Below are 24,929 nucleotides of genomic sequence, written 5' to 3' on the forward strand. Positions count from 1 at the left end.
GGGGATGAAGGCTGGGAACAAAATAAACCCTACTGCTGTGAGAAAGCGGAGAAAAAGGTTACGCACCGTAACAGTCCAGCTTGGAGCAGAGGAGGAAAAAATCATCTGTACTTAAAGCTTCATTATTTATTGATTGATTTTGACACCTTGGGGGCAGTGGAATGAGCACAGCAAGTAAATACAGTATCAACATTTTGATGTGTGTGTCCAAAAATGACCAATTTTTACATCCAGCAGGCACGTCATTAGCTGCTAAATGCTCTGTTTTGTTCACCAGCTAGTTGCTAACTTTGTCTGTCAGCTGTTTGGTGCTGGGCAGGGATCTGGGAAATCGAAACAATTAGTACTAAGATGCTAAAATGCTGAGTAGGACTGAGAGGAACTGCAGAGTTTTTATACTTTTAATACAAAAATATTGACTGATGCATCCCCTCTGCAATGCTTCTACTAGAAACTGATAAGCAGTATGAACTCTGGACTGGTACCATAATACAAAAAGCAGGCTAGATTTGATGACCAATTATACACCTTAGATTCGATTACCAATTATGCACCTTGGAGACCTAACTAAGCTCCAATCTGGTGTGTTACATTTGTAACCCAAATTTTGTTCATGTGCAGCAGAAAAAAGTTGGCTTTTTTAAAAAATTTTCTTTTTTAACTTTGTGGGATTTTACAAGCTACAGTGGACATTGTTCTAGAAAGGTGTTTCAGTTGGCCCCGCTTGATGATTATTGGTGGTTGAATATTTGCATTTACATGTTTAATGTACTTCTAATTCTTGCAATGTGCATAATGGCCCTTGGCTATCCATCTGTAGTCACTTAGAGGCAAGGGAGCAAATGGCTCGCGATGTCTGCTGTTTCGCTGCATAATTTTCCCATTTCCACTGATGGCCTTGGTCGGCATCCATTGTAACAGGCCGTCTGATTAGTGATTAAAATGTTTACTGCTACATGGGGAAATAGATCCAGGCGACAGGCCACCTCTGAAGCCTAAGCACGCAGCTGGCTTCACATAGACAAATGGCTCTACAGTTGATGTCTTTTTAACCATGTACTTAGTTGGGAAAATGGTGTATGCTGGGAAAGCAGCGAGAGGGAGGTTTACTGATGCATGAAATCATGCAAGCCAATAATAAGCTTTTTTTAAATTACCATTTGTCACAGATGGGTGAAGTTACAATTGCGTAACAATGTTAGAATCTAGCTGTCGATGTTGGCTCAAAATCAAGGCAGCATTAGTTTATTCCTAGTTCATTACATAAGGTTTGTGTTGCTTTGGAGAACAACTAGACTTCTTAGGTTGTTTCTTCTTTCAGTAGAGTTTAAAATCCTTCTCCTCACCTACAAAGCTCTTACTGGTCAGGCACCATCATATCTTAAAGAGCTCATAGTACCCTATTACCCCATTAGAGCACTGCGCTCTGAGAATGCAGGCTTGCTTGTGGTTCCTAGAGTCTCCAAAAGCAGAATGGGAGCCAGAGCCTTCAGCTATCAAGCTCCTCTCCTGTGGATTGTGGTCCTGGTACGCCTGGCTGCTGCCGCCATGGGCCTGCTTGACTCTCATCGCTACAATTACTGTTATTAGTCATATTTCTGTTATTATTAAAGCCACTATTGCTATTATTAGTCATATTTCAGTTATTATTACAGCTGTAACCACTATGATTAGTCATACTTCCATTATTATTATAGTTGCTATGGCTATTACTGATGCTGCTATACATCTATACCTGTCTATCTGTCTGTCTGTGTCTCTATGTCTCGCTCTCTCTGTCTCTCTGTCTCTCTCCAACCCAACCAGTCAAAGCAGATGACCCCCCATCTAGAGTCTGGTTCTGCTCGAGGTTTCTGCCTCTTAAAAGGACGTTTTTCTTTGCCACTGTCACCAAAGTGCTTGCTCATGGTGGGAACTGTTGGGTCTCTGTAAATAACATTATAAAGAGTCGGTCTAGACCTGCTCTATTTGCAAAGTGTCAAGAGATGACTTTTGTTGTGATTTGGCGCTATAAAAATAAAACTTTACTGAATTTCATTCAAATGCAAATCTGTATAATGTGGGTTAGATGTCATACAGCTCTGCCAACTAAGCATACCATGGTGAACTACGAATATGCAAGCTCTGTTGCTCCATGTGCAGCTGAGATAGAGTGCTCTCTGGTGACAGAAATGTTCATGCTGGTGTCAATGTTTCACCACTGTATAGGTGTAAAGGATAGGCGTCCACGTCAGTACTTCAGAGCGTTTACATGAACACAAGAAACCAGGTTACTCTGAAAAAGGAGATTATGCAGGACATCAGACAATGTATTTTCATGCACTGACAGGGAATGCTCTGGTGAAATAACACAGCCTTTTCTCATGCAAATGTGCAAAAATGAGTGCGACTGTGTGGAATTTATTTGGACACTGACTTCTTGGATTTAGACTTCTGGGCAGTTACTTTGTAACAGCTTCCGTTTTAGACTGGCTTCAATTTTAAATTGGCAATTGACGACTTTTCTCCCTCTCCCTCTCCCTCTTCGCCTTCTTTGCCTCCTTTGTCAACTGGGCTCTTCTTCTTTTTCCGGGTAGAGTTTCCACAGTTACTCCGCTTGTTCCACCGTCCATGGGTGAAAGAGATCAAGCTGTAAAGCGATTTGGGATAAAAAGCGCTATTCAAGAGAAGTCCATTTTCAAATCCACTACATGGGAATGGCTTCCGTAGCTACCAAAACTCCACAGACCTTTATTGAAACAATTATACAACAAGTTTACAACATGATATGTTAAAGCCATGAATGAACGTTAAAAGCATCATCCTCCTTATGTTTTGGTTGCAATGGTTGAATCATTTCCTAATAAATATATTCTTTGGAATATAAGTTTGCACTGCCACATGAAATGATCTCTGCTGCCCTGCTTCCATAGTGATTGTCATGCACATGGTACATGGTTAAATATAGTTTCAGCATGTAACTCCCTGTAAAACCAGAACTTGTCACTTGGATTAAAAAACGAGATGCAAAATTTAAAAGTGCTGGTGGGCAGATTTTTGTAAACTTTGGACAGAGCCAAGCTAGCTGTTTCCCTGCGCTTCCAGTCTTTATGATAAACTAAGCTAACCGCCTCCTGGCTTTAGCGTCATATTTAGTTTGAAATCTTCTCATCACACTCTAAGCAAAGGAAGTGAATGAACCTGTTTACCAAAATGTTAAACGATTCCTTTAAGAAATCAGATTACCACACATAGCAGACAGTAACCCATTTACTGCATGGACACGCACTGAATGGTTTCATGATGCTTGAGTGCTACACAGCTGATTACACCATGTGGAATTGGCAACACACACTGATAATAAAGGAGTAGACAAAACATGCGGCCACTGTGTGTTTTTAGTGACAAATTACCATGACAATCTCAAATCATACTACAATTACAATTAGATAAGACTTAATGATCTGTTGACTGTCTGAGTATCCAGCCCCGGCTCTATAAAGCTGATTTGGTCTTTGCCTGGAAGCGCCTGATTCGAAACGGTGAAAGGTCATAGGAGGGCACTTCTCCCAGGCTGAGTTCACACAAAAGCTTGCCAATGATTGGTCCAAACTTGAAGCCATGACCTGGAGAAGAGAAGTCATTACAGTGAGCAATCACTAACCATGTCAGATGAATCAATGTCCTAATATGAGCAAATCCATACCCTGCACCTTGTAGTTAGCCTATAAATAGCATGCATCTCTGGGCCTATGTCTGAGTCAGGTGATGGGTTCGAGCCCCATGAGTGAATACATAAAAGAAGAGCAAAGCTGTTGTGATGCCTGTCATTGAGCATCTCTTCACTTTACTGAACCAGGACCAAATGCGAAATTAAGGGTGATTTGTCCTTTCTCTGCGTAATGGCTTCATGTGCTCAAGCCCAGGAGTGAGATGAGAGAAAAAGTATTTTTTTCAAAATCTAGCAGCCTGATTGTCCTTGTTGCTAAGGTCTGAGAGGCAAATTGTGAATGTCAACAGGGCTTGAGGAATGCAGCACATTGCCATCTGACAAAGGTCTCGGAGCTCCCGTGGATTCTGCCTGGCTTTGAAGTCATAAAAGCTTGGCTCTGACAGTTTGGCCACGTGAATTTTCATCTCGCCAGAGAAGGAGAATGGAAAACCTCAATAGATGGCCAAGCCCACAGGGTGACTTTGTAGCCATGGCAACCCCCCATTATTTGCTTTAAAGCACTTGTGTCGGGCTTTGATGACAAATGCACGTAGTGAAGGAGGGGGAGGAAGGAAACATTTTTTTTTTCTGTATTAGGGAGAAGCCCTGTGAACTCATCCAACATGGCTCTGAGCCTCCTTCCTGCTGCTGCAGGGAAGCTGGAGAATGAGCACAAATGGTACAGATAATAATTAACATGACTAATAAGACATGATATGAGGATAGTGCCGCACTGAAGTCATGTGAGTTACCGTAATTACCAGTTTCTGACTTTTAAATGGCGTTTATGTCATTATCAAAGTCAAAATAATGACCTGAAAACTTGAATTTTTCTGAAAGTTCCAATATATCTGACTTGGAGCTTAATATTATGGAAGTGCTAACACACATGGATGCCTACTTGCTGGATCAGCTAAAATCTGTTGTTTATAATAAGTAAACACAAATTCAATTACTATGGGAGTATTTTATTAGCCATGCTAGCGACAATACCATGTAGGTTAGTCTACCACTTTGGTCCAGATTGAAATATTTTGCTATTGGATGGATCCCCATTAAATCTGGGACATTCATGGTCCCCAGAGGATGAACATCATATCAACGTGGCGATCCATTTTCATTTAGTGCGGTTAACATTTTTGATTCAGTGCGAAATGTGACAACTATTAGATTACATTTGGTACAGATATTTCTATTCAGACAATATATTATATATTTATATTAAAATGTATAAGATCTGGCTGACATACCAGGTGTACTGAATAATTTCCAAGGGGAAACCCTACACTGAGTCACCATAATTGTATGGCTTCTTTACAAAAAGATATTTTGAAAATCTAAATATAAAATTGAATCAAATTGATGATGATCCCTAAAAATATTTGTGACCCCTTGGCCTGCCCTCTAGGCAAAAGATTGTTGTTACATTTTCTGAGCATGATCATGCTCCATAAGAGATTAAACTTTTCCTTTTTGGATTGTCAGAAATGGAAAAGATTCGCTCTCTCGTGCCTCTTGTGTCCTGACAGAAAAACGGTACAGTGCATGCCACTACGGCTATGCCCCAAACAAGTGCACAGCTGCTGCACCCTCCATTGAACAGAATGACTTACTTTACACAATGTTGCACTTGTGCATTTGGTGTGAAAGCAGGGTCACACAAACATTTTTAGCTTCACAACACGTAAGGCTCCACAAATAGCAAAATCGTAGTATATAATTCATTTGTCCAACATTTTTGTATTGTGGGTCTTTAGACTTTTTAGTCCCTTTATCCCAGCAAGCTCCTCTGAAAGAAGAGAATTGTGAGCAGGATATTAATTACCGATATAATTACATAAAGGACATGACTGCATTAAGAGATGGAAAAGTGCCAGGAGACACTGAAGGTAACTGTAGGAGAGGTGGAGCTGAGTCGGCCTCCTGGGTGCCTCCGCCATGTTAATTAGAGAAGAACATGAGTGTGGACTCAAAGCACAGGCGCTTTCACCTTTCACAATGGACAAGAACATCTCATTAAAAGTTAAGGATCTATGTCTCTAGAATACATGGAAGGTTTGGTGTGTCCCGTTTGACTCTGTGGATATCCTGCAGATCTGAACACTGTGTGAGCACATGAGGATAGCTTCTTTTAAACTCCCTTTAAATTTCTAACAACATTAGACCAGTCCTTAGATTTAAACCAGTCCTTAGATTCAGTTAATAAAATGATTGCATTTGTGGCATTGTTTTTGGTTTGAGTTTCATCAACACTGAAAGCTTGCAAGTATCTGCTGATGATGGAGGATATTTGAAAAATAGGAGAAGGAAAAATTATTTAAAACTAGGAGAATTTGGCCCTAAAATACACTAAAATAACAGTTAGTGGCTGGTAGCCATTCATTATGTGAACTATAGGTGTCTTAGGGCCCAGTGGCCATTAGGGGCCTCCAAACAAGCAAATTGCAAATGTGAAATCCTCTTCTTGTCCATAAAAATGTCACTGTACTGTAAACAAATACTGTTTAAAGGACAGTCTGAAATTGCCATGTTATCCAGAGTTATTTGAGAGGATAATATCAGTTTAATCCCTGTGCATCCAGTACAGAGACCAGGGATATTTTTGATCTAGCTTTGCAAAAACCAAAGAAGCAAAAACACTGCCAGCTCTGAAACAGTATGCCTTCTAGTGTCTTAACAGATTTTTTACGTTACATGTTTCTAACTTGTTACCTTGCAAGCTAGTCACAAATCAGTTTATAGACTAAGGTTCAGATGTAGGCCAGATCTCAAATCTGTCAACCCCCATGAGACAGGAACGAGATGCAATCACTGCACTGCATCCGGCAGTAATAGTAACAATAGATTTGAACAGTAACTGCTCCTGAAACCTCAATGACTGGATTTAACATTTCTGTTTGCAGACATGTTGAATAAAAAAGAGAGTGATGAGTATAAATAGGATACTCTTGGAAATATCTCCCTGCTGAACATATGATGAAACTGATATCTCAGCTGACGTTGGGTAAGACAGCAAAACAGAATAGATGTGTGGATGATTACATTGCTTTGACCTTACTTTTCAGTTTTTCAGCCTTAAATATCATTAAACAATCTAGGGGCCCTATATTGCCAAGTGCATTTAGGGCGTGTCCTACTCCCCTTTTGCTAGTTAAACAGTGCATAATCTGGGCACAATGTAAGGCGCAAGGCGCAAAGAGGTTGTATTTAATCTCTTAATTATAACGTAAATTAAACCAATCAGAGTGTCATCTCCCATTGCCTTTAAAGCCAGGTGCACCTTCCGATATTTAACTGACGAGGAGGAGGAGAGCTGCTGCGTGTCCCTGTGAGTGTAACAAGAAGTGGTTCAATTGTGCTGGGTCTCAGGTTTTCTCGGTCTTAACAATTCAAATATAGATATGTCTTAACCATTCTTTGTTATATATCAGCTTGAACCATTACAATGGAGAATGTATTTTATTGCATCTGCAATGCCCAGCAAAGCAAAAGATATCAGAAAGCAGGCCAATCAAGTGGTTTTCAAACTGTGAGGTGCACCTTCCCAGGGAGGTGTGGGAGAGACAAGAGGCAAAGATACTGTGTGAGGTGAAAGGGACAGGTGCATGCCAGTGTTCCAAAAACGAAACTAAATGGTAAGTTAGTGATTGCAGTTTGGCCCGCTGATTTGGCCACTCACCAACACGATCAGCAGTTGGAGTTGTGACTGTGACACACAGCTCATGGAGGTTTACTTTAACTTTTAAAGTACTTGATTGCCAGAATTTGCGTAAAAAAATCATACTCCTTTGAGTTAAGGATCATCATCTCCATTTCCATGTTAAATAAACATCCATAAATATACTTAGAAAGCATAGAAAAAAGAACCTCCTAATAACTCCAGAACTTGCCTGAGAATCATTAGATTTTCTTCAGTATCAAAGTGATCCAGCAATAGTCATCTATGGATACATTGCAAACAGGAACTGCTAACTAATTCTGCATACTTTTAATGGTGCCACTCAGCCAAAATTTAAACTAATATAGGCAACACCCAGAACTTTTTTTTTTTTATATATATTACAAAGGCTCAGAATGTTCTGAATCTTCTATTACTGGAACACTGACGCTCTCCTTTAGCCATTCATATATAATATAACCTGAAGACATATAGACAAAAAAGATTGGTGTACAACAACAGAGACATGTCATACTCACTATACTGTTGCTCTGACTTTCTCTTTTTAACACAGATATTGATTTCATTCACACATTATTTCCAACCATGTCTACTTAACTCGGAGAAAAACAACAGCAACATGACACCAACTGGAACTAATTTGTTTTGAGTAAAAACTGTATTTGCGTTAAAAAGAGAAAAATGGAGTAGCAGAGTGGTGACTATGATGTGACTCTGTTGTTGCACTGATGGAATTAGTGTCCTGTATATAAAGACAACAGGTAAACATGAAGGGAGTGTTGAGCTTGTATTAACAGTAAACAGCATCAACAGCAGATTAAAATGGGAGTGGTTCAGGAAACAGGATTTTCTAAAAGTTAATAAAAAAATAAACTAATAGAATGGGTAAATGTTTAAATGAAGCCCCCTCTCTAATTCAAGCCTGTTTCCATCCTGCAACGGATGTTAAAATCTACTACTCTCCATTTCTTATTTCCTCTTCCTGTCCAATAAATCATTCTTAGACTGTGATCTTGTTTCTCTGACACACAGTGGTCACAAACATCATGGAGTACATCTGGACCCACCCACACACACACACACACACACACACATAGGCACACAAACACATAGGCACACAAACACTGGGCCTCTTGGCTCCACTCTCTTCCTGGGTGAGGAGGGAACAAGTGATGCTGATTCATTTGGCGGCTGCTGCCGCTGTTTTTGTGCTGGCACTCATCAGCACACATCTGGTGTACAAGGTGCCAGATACACTACTTTCTGCTCTTTGTCTTGTAGAGCTGTTGACATTTTCATTTTGACATCAACATTTTCAACTTGACTTCATCGGCTTCAACACACACACTGTTTGTGGTGTTGTTTTCCAGATAATCTTCATGGCATTTTGCCTTAAAGAGGACCTATTATGCTTTTCCTTATTTTCTGTCATATACATGGTGTTACAATGTTGGATATTCCTATTAAATGTTACCAAAGTTGCCAAATAATGAGGAAAACGTGTGTAAAAGTAATCACTGTGAGCCAAAAGCTCAGTCTTCAAACTGCTCACAACGCTCCGTTCGCTTTTCGTGTCTACTTCCGTGAGATCTATTACGATCAATAAAGTAAAGTATTTCTGATTCTGATTCTGAATACATCCCAAATTTCCTCAGATGGTCATCTGCTCAGGGCACAGCAGTGCCAGCACGCCCACAAAGAAGAAAAAATAAAATTTGCACAGCCGCAAAGCAGAGGGACGCGCTCATCCGCCCGCTCAGTCTGTCTGAGTTATTCAGCGGCTCAGCTCAGGATTACTCTTTACTACCACTCAGGTTGTTCAGTATGTCTCACAGAAAGTGCTTTTTCTGTTGTGAAGGAAAGTAAGTAGGTAGGAGGTAGTTTCTTGATGGACAGATGGCTTTACTCGTTGCTAAAGTAATCGTTAACTACTGCTAACTGTAGCTGCCGTTCCCTAGTTAGCTGTGCATCTAGCGGTCCTCTTAGCCATAGATATATATCCATATCTATGCTCTTAGTTAGCTGACTCTAACCATCTGACTCTCGGAAACCTCCTCCCCCCGGCAGTCCAAAGCTCCTGTGCTGGCGGTGTAAACACCAACACTCCCCCTGGTGATCAGAGCTAACTGAGCTAATGCCAGCTACAGTTAGCAGCAGTTAGTAGTTACTTTATAAAGCTTTCTGTCCATTACGAAACTTCGTAAATCACAGAGAGTTGAGGCAGAGCAGCTGGAGGACATCAGAGGGAAAACCAGAAAACCGAGTCTGAGTGAGACGGAGGCAGCTGCCCGGTTCTGCTTATAAGTAGTGAATTAACAGGTCAGGGTAACTTAATACGATATGGTCTCTGGCTTTTGTTTGTTATCTAGTCAGTCAGCAAAAAAATTTTTTTGCACATTTCTGATCCGTAGCACACATTAGCTCAGAGGGCTAACTTGGCATGTTTACTATAATACTGAACGTCGCTGTCACCCTGAACGCCCCACCGAACCCCGTTCAAAAATGGCAGTTCAATATAGGGTTGCTTGATAGTCTGTATGAAAAAAAACAGGAACAAATAGTCTAAATAGACTAATCCTAATGATCAAGGTGGAAAAAGTTTGTTTTCAACTAAATAAAATTTGGAAATATAACTACTGTGATGTATTAAAACTGATTGGAGGTTATGCTGAAAAACACAGAATCAAAGGATTGTGTACCAAATATTAAAGGATTACAGAATGATGCCATTCTGTGATTAATTATCATCAGTTCTGTGTTTAAATCAAATTTCATCCACGGTAAGAAATCCCGGGTCTCCCAGTAAAAGCTATATATGTATTCATGGGAGTAAATCATTTAAAGATCACAGGAAAATATTTAATCCTATGTGTTTGTATCAGGCGATACAAATGGAATCATCAGCCAATCAGAAGTTCAGTCTTAACCTTGGTTTTCAGTATGTGAAACAAGCTGTGGTAGGAACATCGGAGCTTCCTTAGTTCAGGGACTGAAATGCTGTGGCATCTTCCTTTCATTCTTTTTCATGAACATATTTGTGGTTGCTTTTTTAAATAAACAGACGGCAATGTTGGTCACGCGTCTGATTTGTCCACCACTTTGGCCCAGATTGAAAGATCTCAACAATTACTGAATGGATTCCTGTGACATTCATGTTCCCAAGAGGATGAATCCCACTGACTTTTCCTCTATTGCCACCACAAGGTTGACCTTTGTGGTTTTGAGTGAAATTTTGACAATTATTGGATGGATTGCCATAAAATTTGATTCAGACATTTGTTTTGCCCTTCAGGTGAATTGTAATAACTTTGGTGATCCTCTGATTTTTCATCAGGTCAAAATGTTATTTGTCCAATACTTTGGTTTACGAAATGCCTAAATAATGTAATTTCCATCAGCCTCAGCAGTACTTTATGTTTTGTGCTTTTTAACAAGTGTTAGCAAGCCAATACACAAAACTATAATGGTGACGGCATTGTGACCATGTTAGCATTTAGCGCAAAGTATCACTACGCCTAAGTACAGCCTCACAGAGGCCGCTAGCATGGCTGTAGACTTTGTCTGGTTTATTTAACTATACAGCTCTGATGCAGTGTCTTCATAATTGTTCTCATTCTCACAGAAGAAGGCTGCTGGTTTCAGCTGTTACTAGGCTACAGCTTCGACTAATAATTAAAGAAAGAACCTTAATTCCAATTCTGGCAAATATCACTTTGACATGTATACTTCCCCAAACTATGTATAAACAGTAGTTATGTTTCGTGAGCTGCCATGTAGCTATGGTAAAAGTGGGATACTCCACCCTTACAAACACGGCTGGTCATAGGTTTTCTTTGACTTGATTCAAGTTGTTTTGTGTTGTACTGTACCTGAGAAACCTGCTCCAATCACAATGTTGCTGTAGGTTGGGTGGCAGTCCAGCACAAAATTACGGTCAGGTGTTAGCTGCAAAAACAACAAAAGATGAAGAGCCAGCAAAATCCAAAATAAAATGACAGGGTCCAGATTATAGGAGACGCTGAGTCACTCTGAACAAGCTGTCAATTTCCAAGCTGTCAATAAGCCTGAAAAGAACAAACTGTTCAGGTTTGGAACTACAGAGCTGGGTTTGGATAAGATTCTGACTATTTGACTCAATTGTCTAATAAAAGCAATGCTGCTTGTGCACATTTAGTCAAGAGAGCTGCAGCCTTGTTTTTCCTGCCTCTTCATTCCACTATATGGAGACATGAATAGTGAACTGAGCATTTGCAGATTGTCCTGGGACACACGTACTCCCTCTCCACACGGCCATGTGGCCTTTGGAGCTGTTCCTGTCAAAGTCTTTGTGGAAAATGTGTTTAAAAAAGTGTTTAATTGGATGAAAGACTTTCGCACAATACAGAACGACCTCTGACAAATGTTTTTTTTTTACCCTAACTATAGAAACACATGCAATTTAACTCTCTGTCCTCTTGACTGTCAGGAGTTTCAGGGGCTTTGGATAAGGTCACAGAAATTATCCGTTCCTACAGCTTCAGTATGCGATCGTGGTAAAAGCAGCTTGCTGTGTTGCTGGAGGGCAGAGTGGCTGCACAACCCCCCCCCCACCCCCCACCCCTGCAACACACATACCGTTCTCCATAGCCTAAACAGAATGAAACGCCTGAGCATTGGAGAGTAACATCCAGCAGTAAATGAAATACAGACAGCCAGCAACTTACACACTTCATAAACACAGTTTAACCACCCAATAGTAAACACATTATTAACAGTATTAATTAATTAATACACAGTATAAAGAAAACAGGACTTAAGTGTGAAGCCCCGCAGGTGGCTCCTCGAGACTGCAATGTCCATTACAATAAGACCATGTTGGACAGAACTAACAATATACAAATGAAGAGCCAAATGTATAAATGTATGTTTGTAACATAACTATTGAAGAAAGATTTACAAATGAATATATATATATATATATATATTCATACAGATGATTTGGTAATGTGTGAAAGGAGCACAAGTGTAATTTGGGAGAAAACTGAGATTTGTAAATTGTTGGAAAAATCTTGATAAGCCGTTTCTGATCACAGATATACAATTGTAATTGTTAGAAAAAGGAAGAATAAACCCTTTGTTGCTTCTACAGTGAAAAGGGAACAAGTGCACTTGTGTTCTTTCCACAAAAAAACACTTCGCTAAGCCAACAACAAATTATCCATCAGGGGGCAACTTTTTATTTAGTGGGGTATTTACTAAGACTAAAGATGTAAACGAACATAACCGCAGTTGATCTGTTTTGCATAAAGTCTTGCAAAATGCTGCGACCTGATGCTGGGCTGCTTTGATGTGATGCACATGGCTGGAAAGTAACAGAGCAAAAAAAGGCAGTGAGTTCTGCTGCTGAACTCAGAATATTGTTGCAGAGAAAACACTTTTGATTGAATTTTAGAGTTATGAAAAAAAATGTAACAGATCTTTGGTAGTTCTTTTAAATCTACTGTACCAAGAACGTTTACTCACTGATATTACTCTAATCAGTAACCAAGAACCTGAACCTTATTTTAATGTTACTTTATGTTGTTTATACTCATACATTCAAAATGATTCTGTCATTAAGATATCACTAAAACTGTAAATATATTACTATAAAAGTTTCAAAGTGCAGTGTCTCACTGTTCTCTCAGGTTGAAAGTTTCAAGTCTGTTGCACCTGTAACCACACCGAATAATGATGTCACAGTGTACTGGCACACATTGGAGTACATTTCTACATCTGTAGCAAGGTGAGAAATTAAACAACTGAGGGTCAGCAAAAAAAAAGATTTTCAGATGGTGTTATGTTATTTCAAAACAAAACTGCAAATCTGTCATTGTGAAAAATGTTACTTTACTATTTGTAAAAATTTCATCAAATCTGTTTTGTTTTATGTAATTCCTGAATCTTAAGACTATAGAAATACGAATTGTTGCTATGTGATGTCTTTAATAAACAAGACAGACGCATTAGAAGATCTCCTGTAACATTAGTAAAATGGTTCATCATGGTTCATCATTAGCTTATGCCCTGAAAATAAACGCATCATTAAACAGTTGTGACCCCATTTGTTGAATTTTCTGACATTTCCTGATGACCCACAGATATAATCAAACTCCTATAGGCTGAAATCTCAACACTTGAATGATGAATTAAGATGACACATATGAACACTGTCACGTGGAGTGCTGATACTGACCGTATACAAGCAGCTCTCCACCACAGCAGGTTCAGGGACCAATCCAGGTAAACAGCGGGCAATGTAGCGCTGGAGGATGTCAATATCAGACCTGTCTGTCTGCTTGTCTCTCTGGTCTGGGTCTGTCTCACTGCCCATATGGTAGCATATCTGCACACAGAATTACATCATCAATATAATTTCTATATGAAACACAACCCTGCATATAGCCAACTCTTTCTGTATTGTAAGATGCATATACTGGTATTTATTGAATTTCTATAGCTTTGTTTTTGCAAGCCTATATGTACTCATAGCATACATTCTGTATTTATTAATGTGGTATTCAGTAATCCAGGGTGTAATTTCTACCATGATGTTTACTGCACCACCACTATCATTTGAAAGACAACAACTCCAAAACAGACACAGCCTGGACCTCCTCAAGCACATGTCCACTGCAGACCCACTCCTGTTCAAAGGAGTGGATGTCTTCCAAAGTTAAAAAGTATTTGTAGTAAACATATCTCTGTGAGGAATTGCAGGAGGAACAATTAAAGTGACCAATAACATAGCATGTGAGTATTGTATAAAGACAGACTTGAAATAAATCCAAACCTATCCTTTAATTGACTCAATATATATACATATATCAAAATCCAGTTTGTGCTAGTGAAGCTGATTTGTGGATTTATGTTACTTAGATTTCAATGGTCTGTTTATGCAGCGCTGAATGGGTTTATTTAGAAATTAATCAGGTAATGTTTCACGTAAAGCTAAGCAATAAGGCAGAAAATTATGTTTCACTAAGTACTTATTTAGGTTCCTAACGCACGCTTGAAAGGTAAATGACAAAGGGAAAGGAGGAGTGGCTGTCATACACACTTCCAAAGTTGCTTTTGTGTGCTGCCACTGTCAGCCAGGTCTGATACAAACTTACATTTTTTTTTCCAGGATCTTCCTCTGCTTTAGGCTTTAAACTTTCTGATAGGTCCATGCAGTACAAAAACATCAAAACAGCGTAATTACAATATTTTTTCTCTACTTTATCGATTCAATTTTATTTATATACCGCCAAATCACAACAAAAGTAGAAATAGAGCAGGGCTAGGCCGTACTCTATGATATTATTACAGAGACCCAACAGTTCCCACCATGAGCAAGCACTTTGGCGACAGTGGCAAGGAAAAACGTCTTTTCAAGAGGCAGAAACCTCTAGCCAGTTGGGTTGAGAGAGAGAGAGTGTCAGAGAGAAAGAGAGACACAGAGACACTGACACAGACAGACAGATAGACAGGCAGAGATGGATAGCAGCACCAGTAATAGCAATAACAGCTTTAATAATAACAGAAATATGACTAATAATAATAATTGTAGCGATGAGAGTCAAGCAGGCCCATGGCAGCAGCAGCCAGGCGTACCAGGACCACGATCCACAGGAACCTACTAGACGAGAAAGCACAAAGACAGCCTCACGGGCCGAAACTGGGAGCTGGTTCCAGAGGAGAGGAGCTTGATAGCTGAAGGCTCTGGCTCCTGTTCTGCTTTTAGAGACTCTAGGAACCACAAGCAACCCTGCATTCTGGGAGCACAGTGCTCTAGTGGGGTAACAGGGTACTATGAGCTCTTTAAGATATGATGGTGCCTGACCAGTAAGAGCTTCGTAGGTGAGGGGAAGGATTGCGTTCGGCGATGCGTCCACTTCTCCCAGACAGAGTGAAAGGCAGCCAGCTTGTCTTGTCTGAATCATGGTGGCCTTGTCAGGTGGTCATCCAACTGTAAGTTTGAGCCCAAAAGAGTAAACGTGGCCCGGAAGATGGCCCGCCCACTGTGGTCATCCCACAGGCAGGTAGACTCATTCCGGACTTGTACACACAGGCTAAAATCAGCAGCCCGATGTAAGCCTGCAGGTCTGTGACATCGATGTCCCGCCAGTCTTTGGCAGAACGTCTCCCCTGCAGGTTTGTCATGTCAAGGATAATCTGGAGGATTTCGTCTGTCAGGAACAGGTCTAAGTAGGACTATAGATGTAATACGGGTGAGGGCGTTAGGGTTAGGCTCATGAAGTCATTACTGCTGAGGGCTATAGGAATACATGGCTCAATAATCAGAATCAGAATCAGAAATACTTTATTGATCCCCGGGGGGAAATTACACAATAGAGCTGTGAGCCTGGCTACAGTGCTGAAAAGAAACCTGGGTGTGTTCTTGTTGTCCTCTATTAATGATGAGTAATAGGCTGCTCTAGCTTTACAGAGGGCCTGCCTAGAAGTTTTAAGACTATCTTGCCAAATTTCACGTGATTCTTCCACTTTGGTGGAGCGCCATTTTCTTTCAAGTGTCTGCGACGTTTGCTTTAATTTGCCAGTTTTAGTGTTATACCATAAAGCTTTGTTTTATTATCTTCTTTTTTAGAGGGGCAATAGAGTCGAGTGTCAGTCGCATTGAGCCTGCGGCACCGTCAACAAGACCGTCCATTTGGAAGGGACTAAGGTTAACATAGGAGTCCTCAGTTGTATTGAGACATGGCACTGAATTAAATGCCGATGGAATCACTTCCTTAAAATTAGCTACAGCACTACCAGATAGATATCTAGGGTAGGTATTTTTTTCCTAATGGCTGTTAGTCCAGCAATAGTAATTCAAAAGTTATTAAATAATGGTCCGATAACAAAGGATTCCGTGGAAAGACAATTCGATGTTCTGGGTTTCTGTACCCTCTGACAGAAGCCGATTGAATCCAATAATGAGATAATTGCAATACCAAGGCTATCATTATCAACGTCCACATGAATATTAAAATCACCTACAATAATTACTTACCTGATAGAAACTCTATAGATAAAAATTCAGAGTAGGGACCTGGAGCGCGATAGTCTATAACGAATAAGACTGGCTTCAGTGTGTTCCAGGTTGGGAGCGAAAGACTAAGAACAAGGCTTTCCAATGAGTTATAATCCAGTTTAGGTCTACAGTTGATCAAGAGGCTTGAGTCAAAGATGGCTGCAACTCCACCTCCTCGGCCGGTGCCTCGAGGGATGTGAGTATTGATGGGCGGAGTGGATTCATTCAGGCTGACATATTCTTCATGACACAGCCAGGTTTCTTCATTTGGGGATTTTTTTTTTCAAACTATGTAAAATGGTCATTTTATCATACAGTAGCTCTGGTGATTCTGTCTCCCAGTGAATAATGTGACGTGGCATCACCATCTGTCCCCCCCTCTCTTCTATGCATGTGGTCTGCTATTAGGCTGTGAGCTCCTGCTGGCCCACCATAATGCCCAAAATAGAGATGTGCCATCAGATGACATCAAACCCAGCAATACTCCCACAAGTAATCTGATGTTGAGGTAGGACAAACAAAATTTTACAGATGACTTTGCAGCAATGTTTTTGTTTCAAAGTGGTCAGCAATTGTACCCCTTTGGCAATGTGGTAACATTCCAGACACATTTTAAACAAATCATTCTCTGTTTTAACTGAGCAGTTTATAATTAATGGATTTCAGAGTTCCTCTTATAGGTGTGAGGGCCATCTATGGGTGAGCAGGGTTAAATAAATGAATAATACATATTTCTGACAAAACGTTATCAGTAACTGTACGTAATCTGGGTAAATTATTCTTAATTATATTGAACAAAGAATACATAGACACGAAAAATATCACAAATTGAAATATATTGCATAATATAAAGTGCTGATAAAAAAGTATTCATCCCCTTTGGAGGTTGGCATGTTTGAATGTTGGCTTTTTTGACACTGATCAACTTACTGTCAAAATGAACACCGATCTCTATAAAGTGATCGAAGTGAATTGAAAATATAAAACGCAAATAACTTACACAGTCTGCAAGAAACATGCTACTTGAGAGATTTATTTTCCAGCAAGACAATGAGGCTAAGCATAAAGCCAAAGCTACACAGAAATGGCTTCAAAACAACAATGTTAATGTCCTTGAGTGGCAGAGTCAATCTCAATCCAATCGCACATTTGTGGCTGGACTGGAAATAGGCTGTTCACTCACAATCCCCATGCAACCTGACAGAGCTTGAGGGCTTTAATTGCGACCAAAGGTGCATCTACTAAATACTGTCTGGGAGGGGGTGATTACTTGTGAACAAGTATTTAGTATTTTATATTTGTAAATAATTTAGATCACTTTGTAGAGACATGTTCTCACTTTGATCAACAGAAAAAGACACTTTAATCTCAGTGTTACAGGAGCCACATTAAATCGACTCTGAATGAATGTTTCAAATCAATATAAAATAAGAAAACGTCCAAGGGAATGAATAATTTTTTTAGACAGTGTAGTTAAGTTATGGGTAAAGGATTTCATTCTCTACAAATGCTAGGATGGACCTATTGAACTTCTGTGCCTGGTAAAGCTTTTTCACAGCAGATATTTTGATGTGTCAAAGAAGGAAAACCACAGATGTTACTAATAACATTAAGGATGGCTCTGCATGCACAATATCCCCCTCGAACCTCATTGGAATGTAGCCAAAAAGCTGCATCGGGTCAATTTGATTATAAAGTATACAAAAATGTATACTTACTTTATGCTAGTTAGCAAAATAATTCTAGGACAACACATGCTTTGTTATAAGTCACATAATTTGACAAGCAGTGCTCCAGTGTGTGCATGTATTTGCTTCAGTGCACACACAGCACTGGTTTAGATACCAATGTTGAATATTGAAGCCAAATGATTAACTAGAAAATCAAAAATGAATGATCATTAATAAAGTCTACTTTACATTATTGCCATGAATATTTGAGGGGTCAGTACATCATCTAGAGTATGCCTTCTGTTAAGTCACACTGGAGGGTCCAGTACTGTGACGTACCTTCACCAGGCCTGGGTACTCATTGGACGGGAGGCCGTAGATGTGCTCTTTGGATTCCTCGCCCTCAGTCAGCAAGAAGCAGGGAAAACGTTGCTTCACGTCGTATGATCCATGAACCTTCTCTTTCCAGTAGCACACGTTTATCTTCACCACCTATGGTAGTGAAACCAGGAAAGCCATTAGTACCAGCCAAGGCCCCAGGGGTCTGTCTCTCACTAAAGACCTAATGATTGACCATAATGTATGTAAAGCATCAGCTTTGATGCACAAAACTCCTTTGGTTTCTCAAGCACTAGCTACTGTCATCGAGCATGCTACTACAACACGTCCTCCAAAGAAAGAAAACAAAATATGTCCTGAAATATGTCAGGACACATTATGGATGCACACGTGTGCCACTAACACTGTTAACATATGACCATTACAAAAACAATAATTCCTCTTGTTACTGGCCATTAAAAGTAAAAACACAATTTCTAGGGAGACCAACCCAAGACAATATATTTCCAAAGTCATTATGTCTTAACAACATTTTTTAATGTTGTGAACACACGTGATTGAAATAAAGTTCTTCTACCTGCATGCCCATACATATATTCAACTCATTATTGGTCTCTGTAATTGTTATTCCTGTTCATACTGTCTGCAAAGAAATAATTTCCTAATGTGCTTCTAATGTAAATGACAGGGGACAACATACAGTCATCATTCTGTGCAAAAATACATTCCAAAGTTTACCTGCCATGGAATGAGGCTTCAGCAGTCTGAATTAGACAAATCAGGTTGTTCTGAAGTAAGCCCCTGTAGTGTGAGATTCCTTCTTTGTGTTGTGTTGAAAAAATATGAACCTATACTTCTGGTTAGGTTTAGGCAAAAATGATTATTGCCATGGTTTGAAGAAACCACATTGACCATCCACCCCAACCTCATCCCAACGAGATTTTGCGATGCTAATAGAGGGAGATGCTTCTGAGCCCTGAGCACAGCGGCATCACTTCATACTCAAGCTGCTGTGGTCAACTGCATGACAGCTACAGTAACTTAGCTTTAGCTTGGAAAATAGCGATGTGGGGCACTGAATTTGATGAACTCAGTGTTTATCAGACCACAAATGAGACAAGAAGTAGGTTGGAGAAACGATAGATGCTGCTGAATGTTCATACAAAATGTTGTGGCAGTCTCAGTAGTAATTGTTAAGTGTGGGATACCTCAGATATGCTTCAGTATCATTAATTATATATTTATTGTACAGCTAATTAATACTACTCTTGTTCTCTGCACGAAGCCCTAAATCTGAATGAGCATTAGCAGCTTGGTATTAGCAATAAAACCCCATACTGGTTAAACCCTGAAATACAAACATACATAACACAACCTACTCCATCCTCCTCATCATTTTTTTTTTTTGTCTAATAGAAGGCAGTGCAATTACAAAAGTAGGTCCATGGTGGTGAAGTGAGAATTAGGATTTAATGAAATGTACACATGGTTGTACAAATGGCTTACATCTGAGGGTGGCAATAATAAGGACACATTGTTCAGGAGCTTTCAGTGTAATGAACTAACTGGCCGTGCATTCCCAGGGACCATAAAAATTCAGACAGAAGCGAGTCAAAGAGCTCAGAGCCTGTGCTTTTCTACCAGTTCACTCAGGCATGGCATTCCCCAGGCCCCCTGCCTTCTGCAAGCCTGAATAATGCAATTCCAATATCAACTCCAATTCTCCACTCTAACAGCTGTCTGGTTGTTTTCCCATTACCTTCTCTTTTCAGGCTGTGTGGCATATTGCAAGGTGGAGAAGACTGCCTTGCTGACTAAGGCCTCTAAGCTGTTTAAATATGGAGGAGTAATGCTTTTGTTTCTGTGGCGTCTTCAGGTGGGCATTTAAAGGGTAGGCAGGGCAGTATCCCAGTGGTGAAAAGAGAGTTGAACTGGATTAGAGATGGACAAGTTGAAGTTGCAAGACAGTGTCTGATAACATACCGTACAGGGTCTAATGTGAAATGTGTACATCTGCGGCCTGATTTATAAACGATGCATTAAAAAAAAACATGCATACAAAATTTCTCACACATAAATGAGTATTTCGAAAAACAGATTGTGCACACCTCACGCATACTTCAGATCATGCATACACATAGCCACATGCTCTATACTGGAGGCATAATTTTATTTCCCTGTGTTTATACTCTTTTTATTTCACCCTTCATTGTGGAGATCTTTGTAATGATGTCTAATAATAATTATTGAGATATTACTGCCAATGATGGTTTAAAGGTACATAAGATGAATTATGGAATGAGCCCTATAAATAGCCACAGCCTTGCGTAATGGTTATGTGCAATAATGTAGTGCTGTATGAACATTAAAGCACGTAGGACACAAAAAGTTTGAATACCTCTAATGGCAAATGTAAGCCTGTGTGGGCCAACAGTCTATTAGCCCAGGGTCCAGCGGTGATCACCACACTCTTGGCTTGATAAACGCCAGCAGAGGTTGACAGTGTCACAACAGGGCCAGGCTTGATGTCGGTTACCTTCTCTTTGTCTCTTATGACCCCACCCAACTTCTGAAACTGCCCCTGGGAAAAGAGAATGCGTTAATGAAAAATGGTAAAATGACAGATGATATCTGAGGGGGGAGGTTTACCTGCTACCTCACCTTTGATTGTCTCAGTTGTTAGCACTGTCGTACGGGAGGTAGAGCAGGGTAGAGTGGTTTTGGGGTTCAATCCCCGGCTCCCCCGTCCACATGTTGAAGTGTCCTTGAGTAACACTGAACCCTAAGTTGCTCCCGATGTAGGCCAGCACCTTGCGTAGCAATGGGTGAACGAGACCTAATCTATAAAGCGCTTTGGGAACCGTGAAGGTTGAAAAGGTTTTTATTATAGGACCATTGCCCTCAGTTCAGATTCAAATTTTAGGTTCAGGAGGTAGAGCAAGTCGTCAACTGATCACAGGATTGGCTGGTCATAGGTAAATTCCTACAAAGTGCATCTGAAATGGCCATGCCTTTTAAGCACGTGAGGGATGTAGAAACTGTGAGCATTTTCATATATACCAAGGAGAGAGAGACCTTGAAAATCTTTGAAATCCTTGAGATAGCACAAGATATGGATCGTTAGAGGTGAATTCACCTTATAAAATGGTCTTCACTTAGACCTTTACAGACCTCAGTTCTGTCTGTTATGATATTGTACTTACCAATTTCAAAACACTGCAACATTACTAAAAAAGGTCTGACAGGGCAAGAAACACACAAAGTCAGATGATCAGATTGGTTGGAAAGCAGCCAAACTTGTAGTGAGTTCACCTGAACTGTTGGTAATGATCCCTCAACTCTGCATCTCCAGGTACAGCAGCTAGAAACTTGCCAAATGCCACATTTTTAATTGAACCTGTAATGTAAACCTTTGAAACTCATCTTTGCTTCAGTTTGCACTTCCCTGGGCGGTCCATATCATATCACATCATCCTAAGTGGACCACACGATTGGCATTGACTCATGACATCAGTTCAGCTAAAATACCTAATGCTCTATCAACAGTATTTGTGCTGTACCTGTACAGTCTTGAGTGCACGGTCGGCATACAGAACTCCAGCAGTTATATCCACCACAGCTCCATCTCCCTCAGCCAGGTTGACATGGGGGATGTGCTGGCTGAAGTTGTCATGTGTCAGGATCGCCATTGGAACCTTGTTCCTCTGCAGGGTGTTCTTAAACAGCTGGTAACTGTGACTGTTCTCTGGTCCCATCACCAAGAGTCCTGTTTGTCTGAAATGGGAGAACAGTGGAGATTACATTGGTATAATTAACATTGTTAGTACTCATGTTAAAGGGAAATTTAAATCCAGGGGACACACTAGCATCATTACCACAACCAAACCAAACAGGGCAAGGAATGCAAGAGGACATCACACTGATCTGACACAAATAAAAGTGTTAGCACAGTACAAATATTAGTAAAAATCATCACTGATTAAAAAACTGTATGCATGCACAACTATGATATGGTAGGTCAAAGTTGAACTAGGAAGTCAGTGTGAAAAATCTAATAGACGTTTAAAACAGACGAATGGGTAATCATTTTAATATTTACCTTTTATTTTCCAAATAACTGTGGTAAAATTGTGTGTGACCATGAGACCACTCCGTGCCCTGATTCCCCCCAATCCAGCCATGTCATCAGAACAAAGTGCATACATAGATAACACGGAGACAAAGGGAAGACCTTAGTTATAAAAACCCAGTTTTACCTTTCAAGACCATGTATCCAGGGCTGCATTAACCTGCTAAGGGGACCCAAAAATGAGCTCAGTCATCCGGCCAAGTTAGTTTTGGTAATAACTTGATTGGCCTTGGTAACAGCGTGCGTGACAAAATAATTTCAACTCAAAGGTCACTTACTATCTTTTACAAAGCTTTCAACCACATCACAGGGTTGTCATCAGCGAATGTAGCAAACTAGATCATGTGTCATCATGTAAATGTTAATATATAACTCTATAAAATGATATACACTACATCTACATGTCTTAATACTTCACATGACGACAGCTGATGAAGACTATGATATGGTCTAAACTAAAAAAACGTTAGTAGGTGAACCTTGAGTTTAGAATATTTCATTGCAGGAATTCACCCTGTTGTCTCAATATTATTGTGCTATTGCTTCATCAATGGTAAAATGATACAAGTAGCTCTTTTAATTGTATTCTTGTCAACAACCTGCCTGCAGCTGTTGAGAATGGAATGAAAATGGAACAGTGTATTGAATAGAGCTATTGGTTAATATTGCCTTCATGCAGCTGGGTAAAGTTCGCTCAGGGTCATCAACACCAAGGTTCTCCCCCGCCCCCTTCCCATGCACCCTTGAAGAAAATATTAAACTTGACAAAGGACAGTGAGGTGCTGGTGTCATGGAGGAAAAAAACAGCCTTCTCCTCTGAGACAGCAGCTCACATATTCAGGGAGAGTTATTAAGGTCCAGGGTTCAGAGTATGGATGACATATGCTTTACTGTCACTTCAGTATTATTGCACAGCTATTAATTCATATCTTTTAGCTATGTCCTCTCTTAATCTAAATCTCAATTTTGATGTCTAATTCTGTCTAATTGAATAGTTCAAGTTAATGATGACTGATAACCCTCTTATGCATTTATTTAGTCAGCTGGAAGCAAAGAAGAACTAGTATATGTTGAGGTCAGTGTTGCAATTTTGTTATAGTGTCAAAATCTGTAAAAGAGTAGGTCAGGGTAGATGGTTGGGTCAGGGTTTATCTTTACCTAACCTTAATAAAATTTATTAGATTTATTTATTGCCCATATTATGGCTGTATGTGTTTCCCTGTATTGTTTGTCCTTTTTTTCCCCACTTCTGCCCTCTCTTGCTCTGCACAGGTGTTCATCCTGATTGCCCAGTGAGGTGCACCTGGCCTGGCCATGTGCATAAAAGATCCTAACCAGCATCAGAAGAGGAGAGGCTTCTGGCTTGGTGCCTCTAAGCCTGGGATTTTTGTGTGGCTTTTGTGTTTTAACTTTGTGCTCTTTGGTTGTCTTGATTTAGTGTTTTGGTTGTGTATGTCTTTATGTAAAAGTCCCATGGCTTTGGTTCTTTTAAAGGTGTCTCGCTGTGGTTGATTGGGTTGGTGGTGGAGGTTCTATTAGTCCCCGCCTAAGGGTGGGAAGTAACACCTACATTTAAATGAAAAACAATAATTTATTAAAACTTAGGTTTTGGTTTCTTGCCTTGGCTATTAGTTCTATCGATAACCTATTTCATTTTTTTTTAGGTATGAAGAGTTGTTGTAAGATGCCAATTGCAATTTCTTACCAAATGTATTTACTGTAGAATCCAAACTTATACTTTCTCATGCTGATGCAACAGTCAGATTTAAATCTTTTCGGTATGGTGCATATGAGGATTCTTTTCAATTTCCACTGAAGCCTTAGCCTCATAGTCAAACTGGGGCTGTTGAACTATTTTTGTAGGTTTACAGTAGTTTACGACATATAGTAACTAGCAGATTTATGTGATCTGAATGAGGATGACACTTTAAAAAGTGATCAGGAAGAAAGAAGAGATGCTTTAAGTGCGTAGAGGGGTCGCATATTGACCTGCTTTGGCATGCATATTTTTTCAGAAATAAAAGCATGTCTGTTCTGAGAGACAAATGAGGGACTGAAAACACTTTAGAAGACGTTATTGCTGTGGATTGGCCATAACCTTATGTGCAGACATTTGTGTCTGACCCACAGCACAACACACCGCCAGCAAAATATGCAACCATTACTAAATTTCACTTAGATTATAAAAACACTGTCCTATTTTGTTGCAGGTTGGGCCATGATTGTCTTTCCCCCCAACAAAACCATGTGACATGGTTTTATTTATTTTGCGTGATCAATGACGATTCATACTTTGACCTGTGGTTTGCGGCCACAAATGTGGACACGTGTAGGCAAAATTTAATTTTAATATTAGCAGTAAGAGTCAGCTGTGAGTGTTGTTA

The 24,929-nt window shown here is 39.9% G+C and overlaps 1 protein-coding gene across 1 annotated transcript in view; it reads right to left on the reverse strand.

Annotated features, from left to right (window-relative positions):
- Nucleotides 1-2,697: 2,697 nt before the first annotated feature.
- pipox (pipecolic acid oxidase) overlaps nucleotides 2,698-24,929 on the reverse strand; it is a 31,306-nt gene continuing 9,074 nt past the window's right edge. The window contains exons 3-8 of the mRNA XM_070906104.1: nucleotides 21,977-22,190; nucleotides 20,815-20,997; nucleotides 18,417-18,569; nucleotides 13,585-13,734; nucleotides 11,240-11,315; nucleotides 2,698-3,605 (exon numbers count right to left, since the gene is read on the reverse strand). Coding sequence (XP_070762205.1) covers nucleotides 3,475-3,605; nucleotides 11,240-11,315; nucleotides 13,585-13,734; nucleotides 18,417-18,569; nucleotides 20,815-20,997; nucleotides 21,977-22,190 — 907 coding nt within the window. The 3' untranslated portion in view covers nucleotides 2,698-3,474. The remainder of the gene's footprint in view (nucleotides 3,606-11,239; nucleotides 11,316-13,584; nucleotides 13,735-18,416; nucleotides 18,570-20,814; nucleotides 20,998-21,976; nucleotides 22,191-24,929) is intronic.

Source organism: Enoplosus armatus, chromosome 5 (genome assembly GCF_043641665.1).
Source record: "Enoplosus armatus isolate fEnoArm2 chromosome 5, fEnoArm2.hap1, whole genome shotgun sequence".
NCBI classification, from domain to species: Eukaryota; Metazoa; Chordata; class Actinopteri; order Centrarchiformes; family Enoplosidae; genus Enoplosus; species Enoplosus armatus.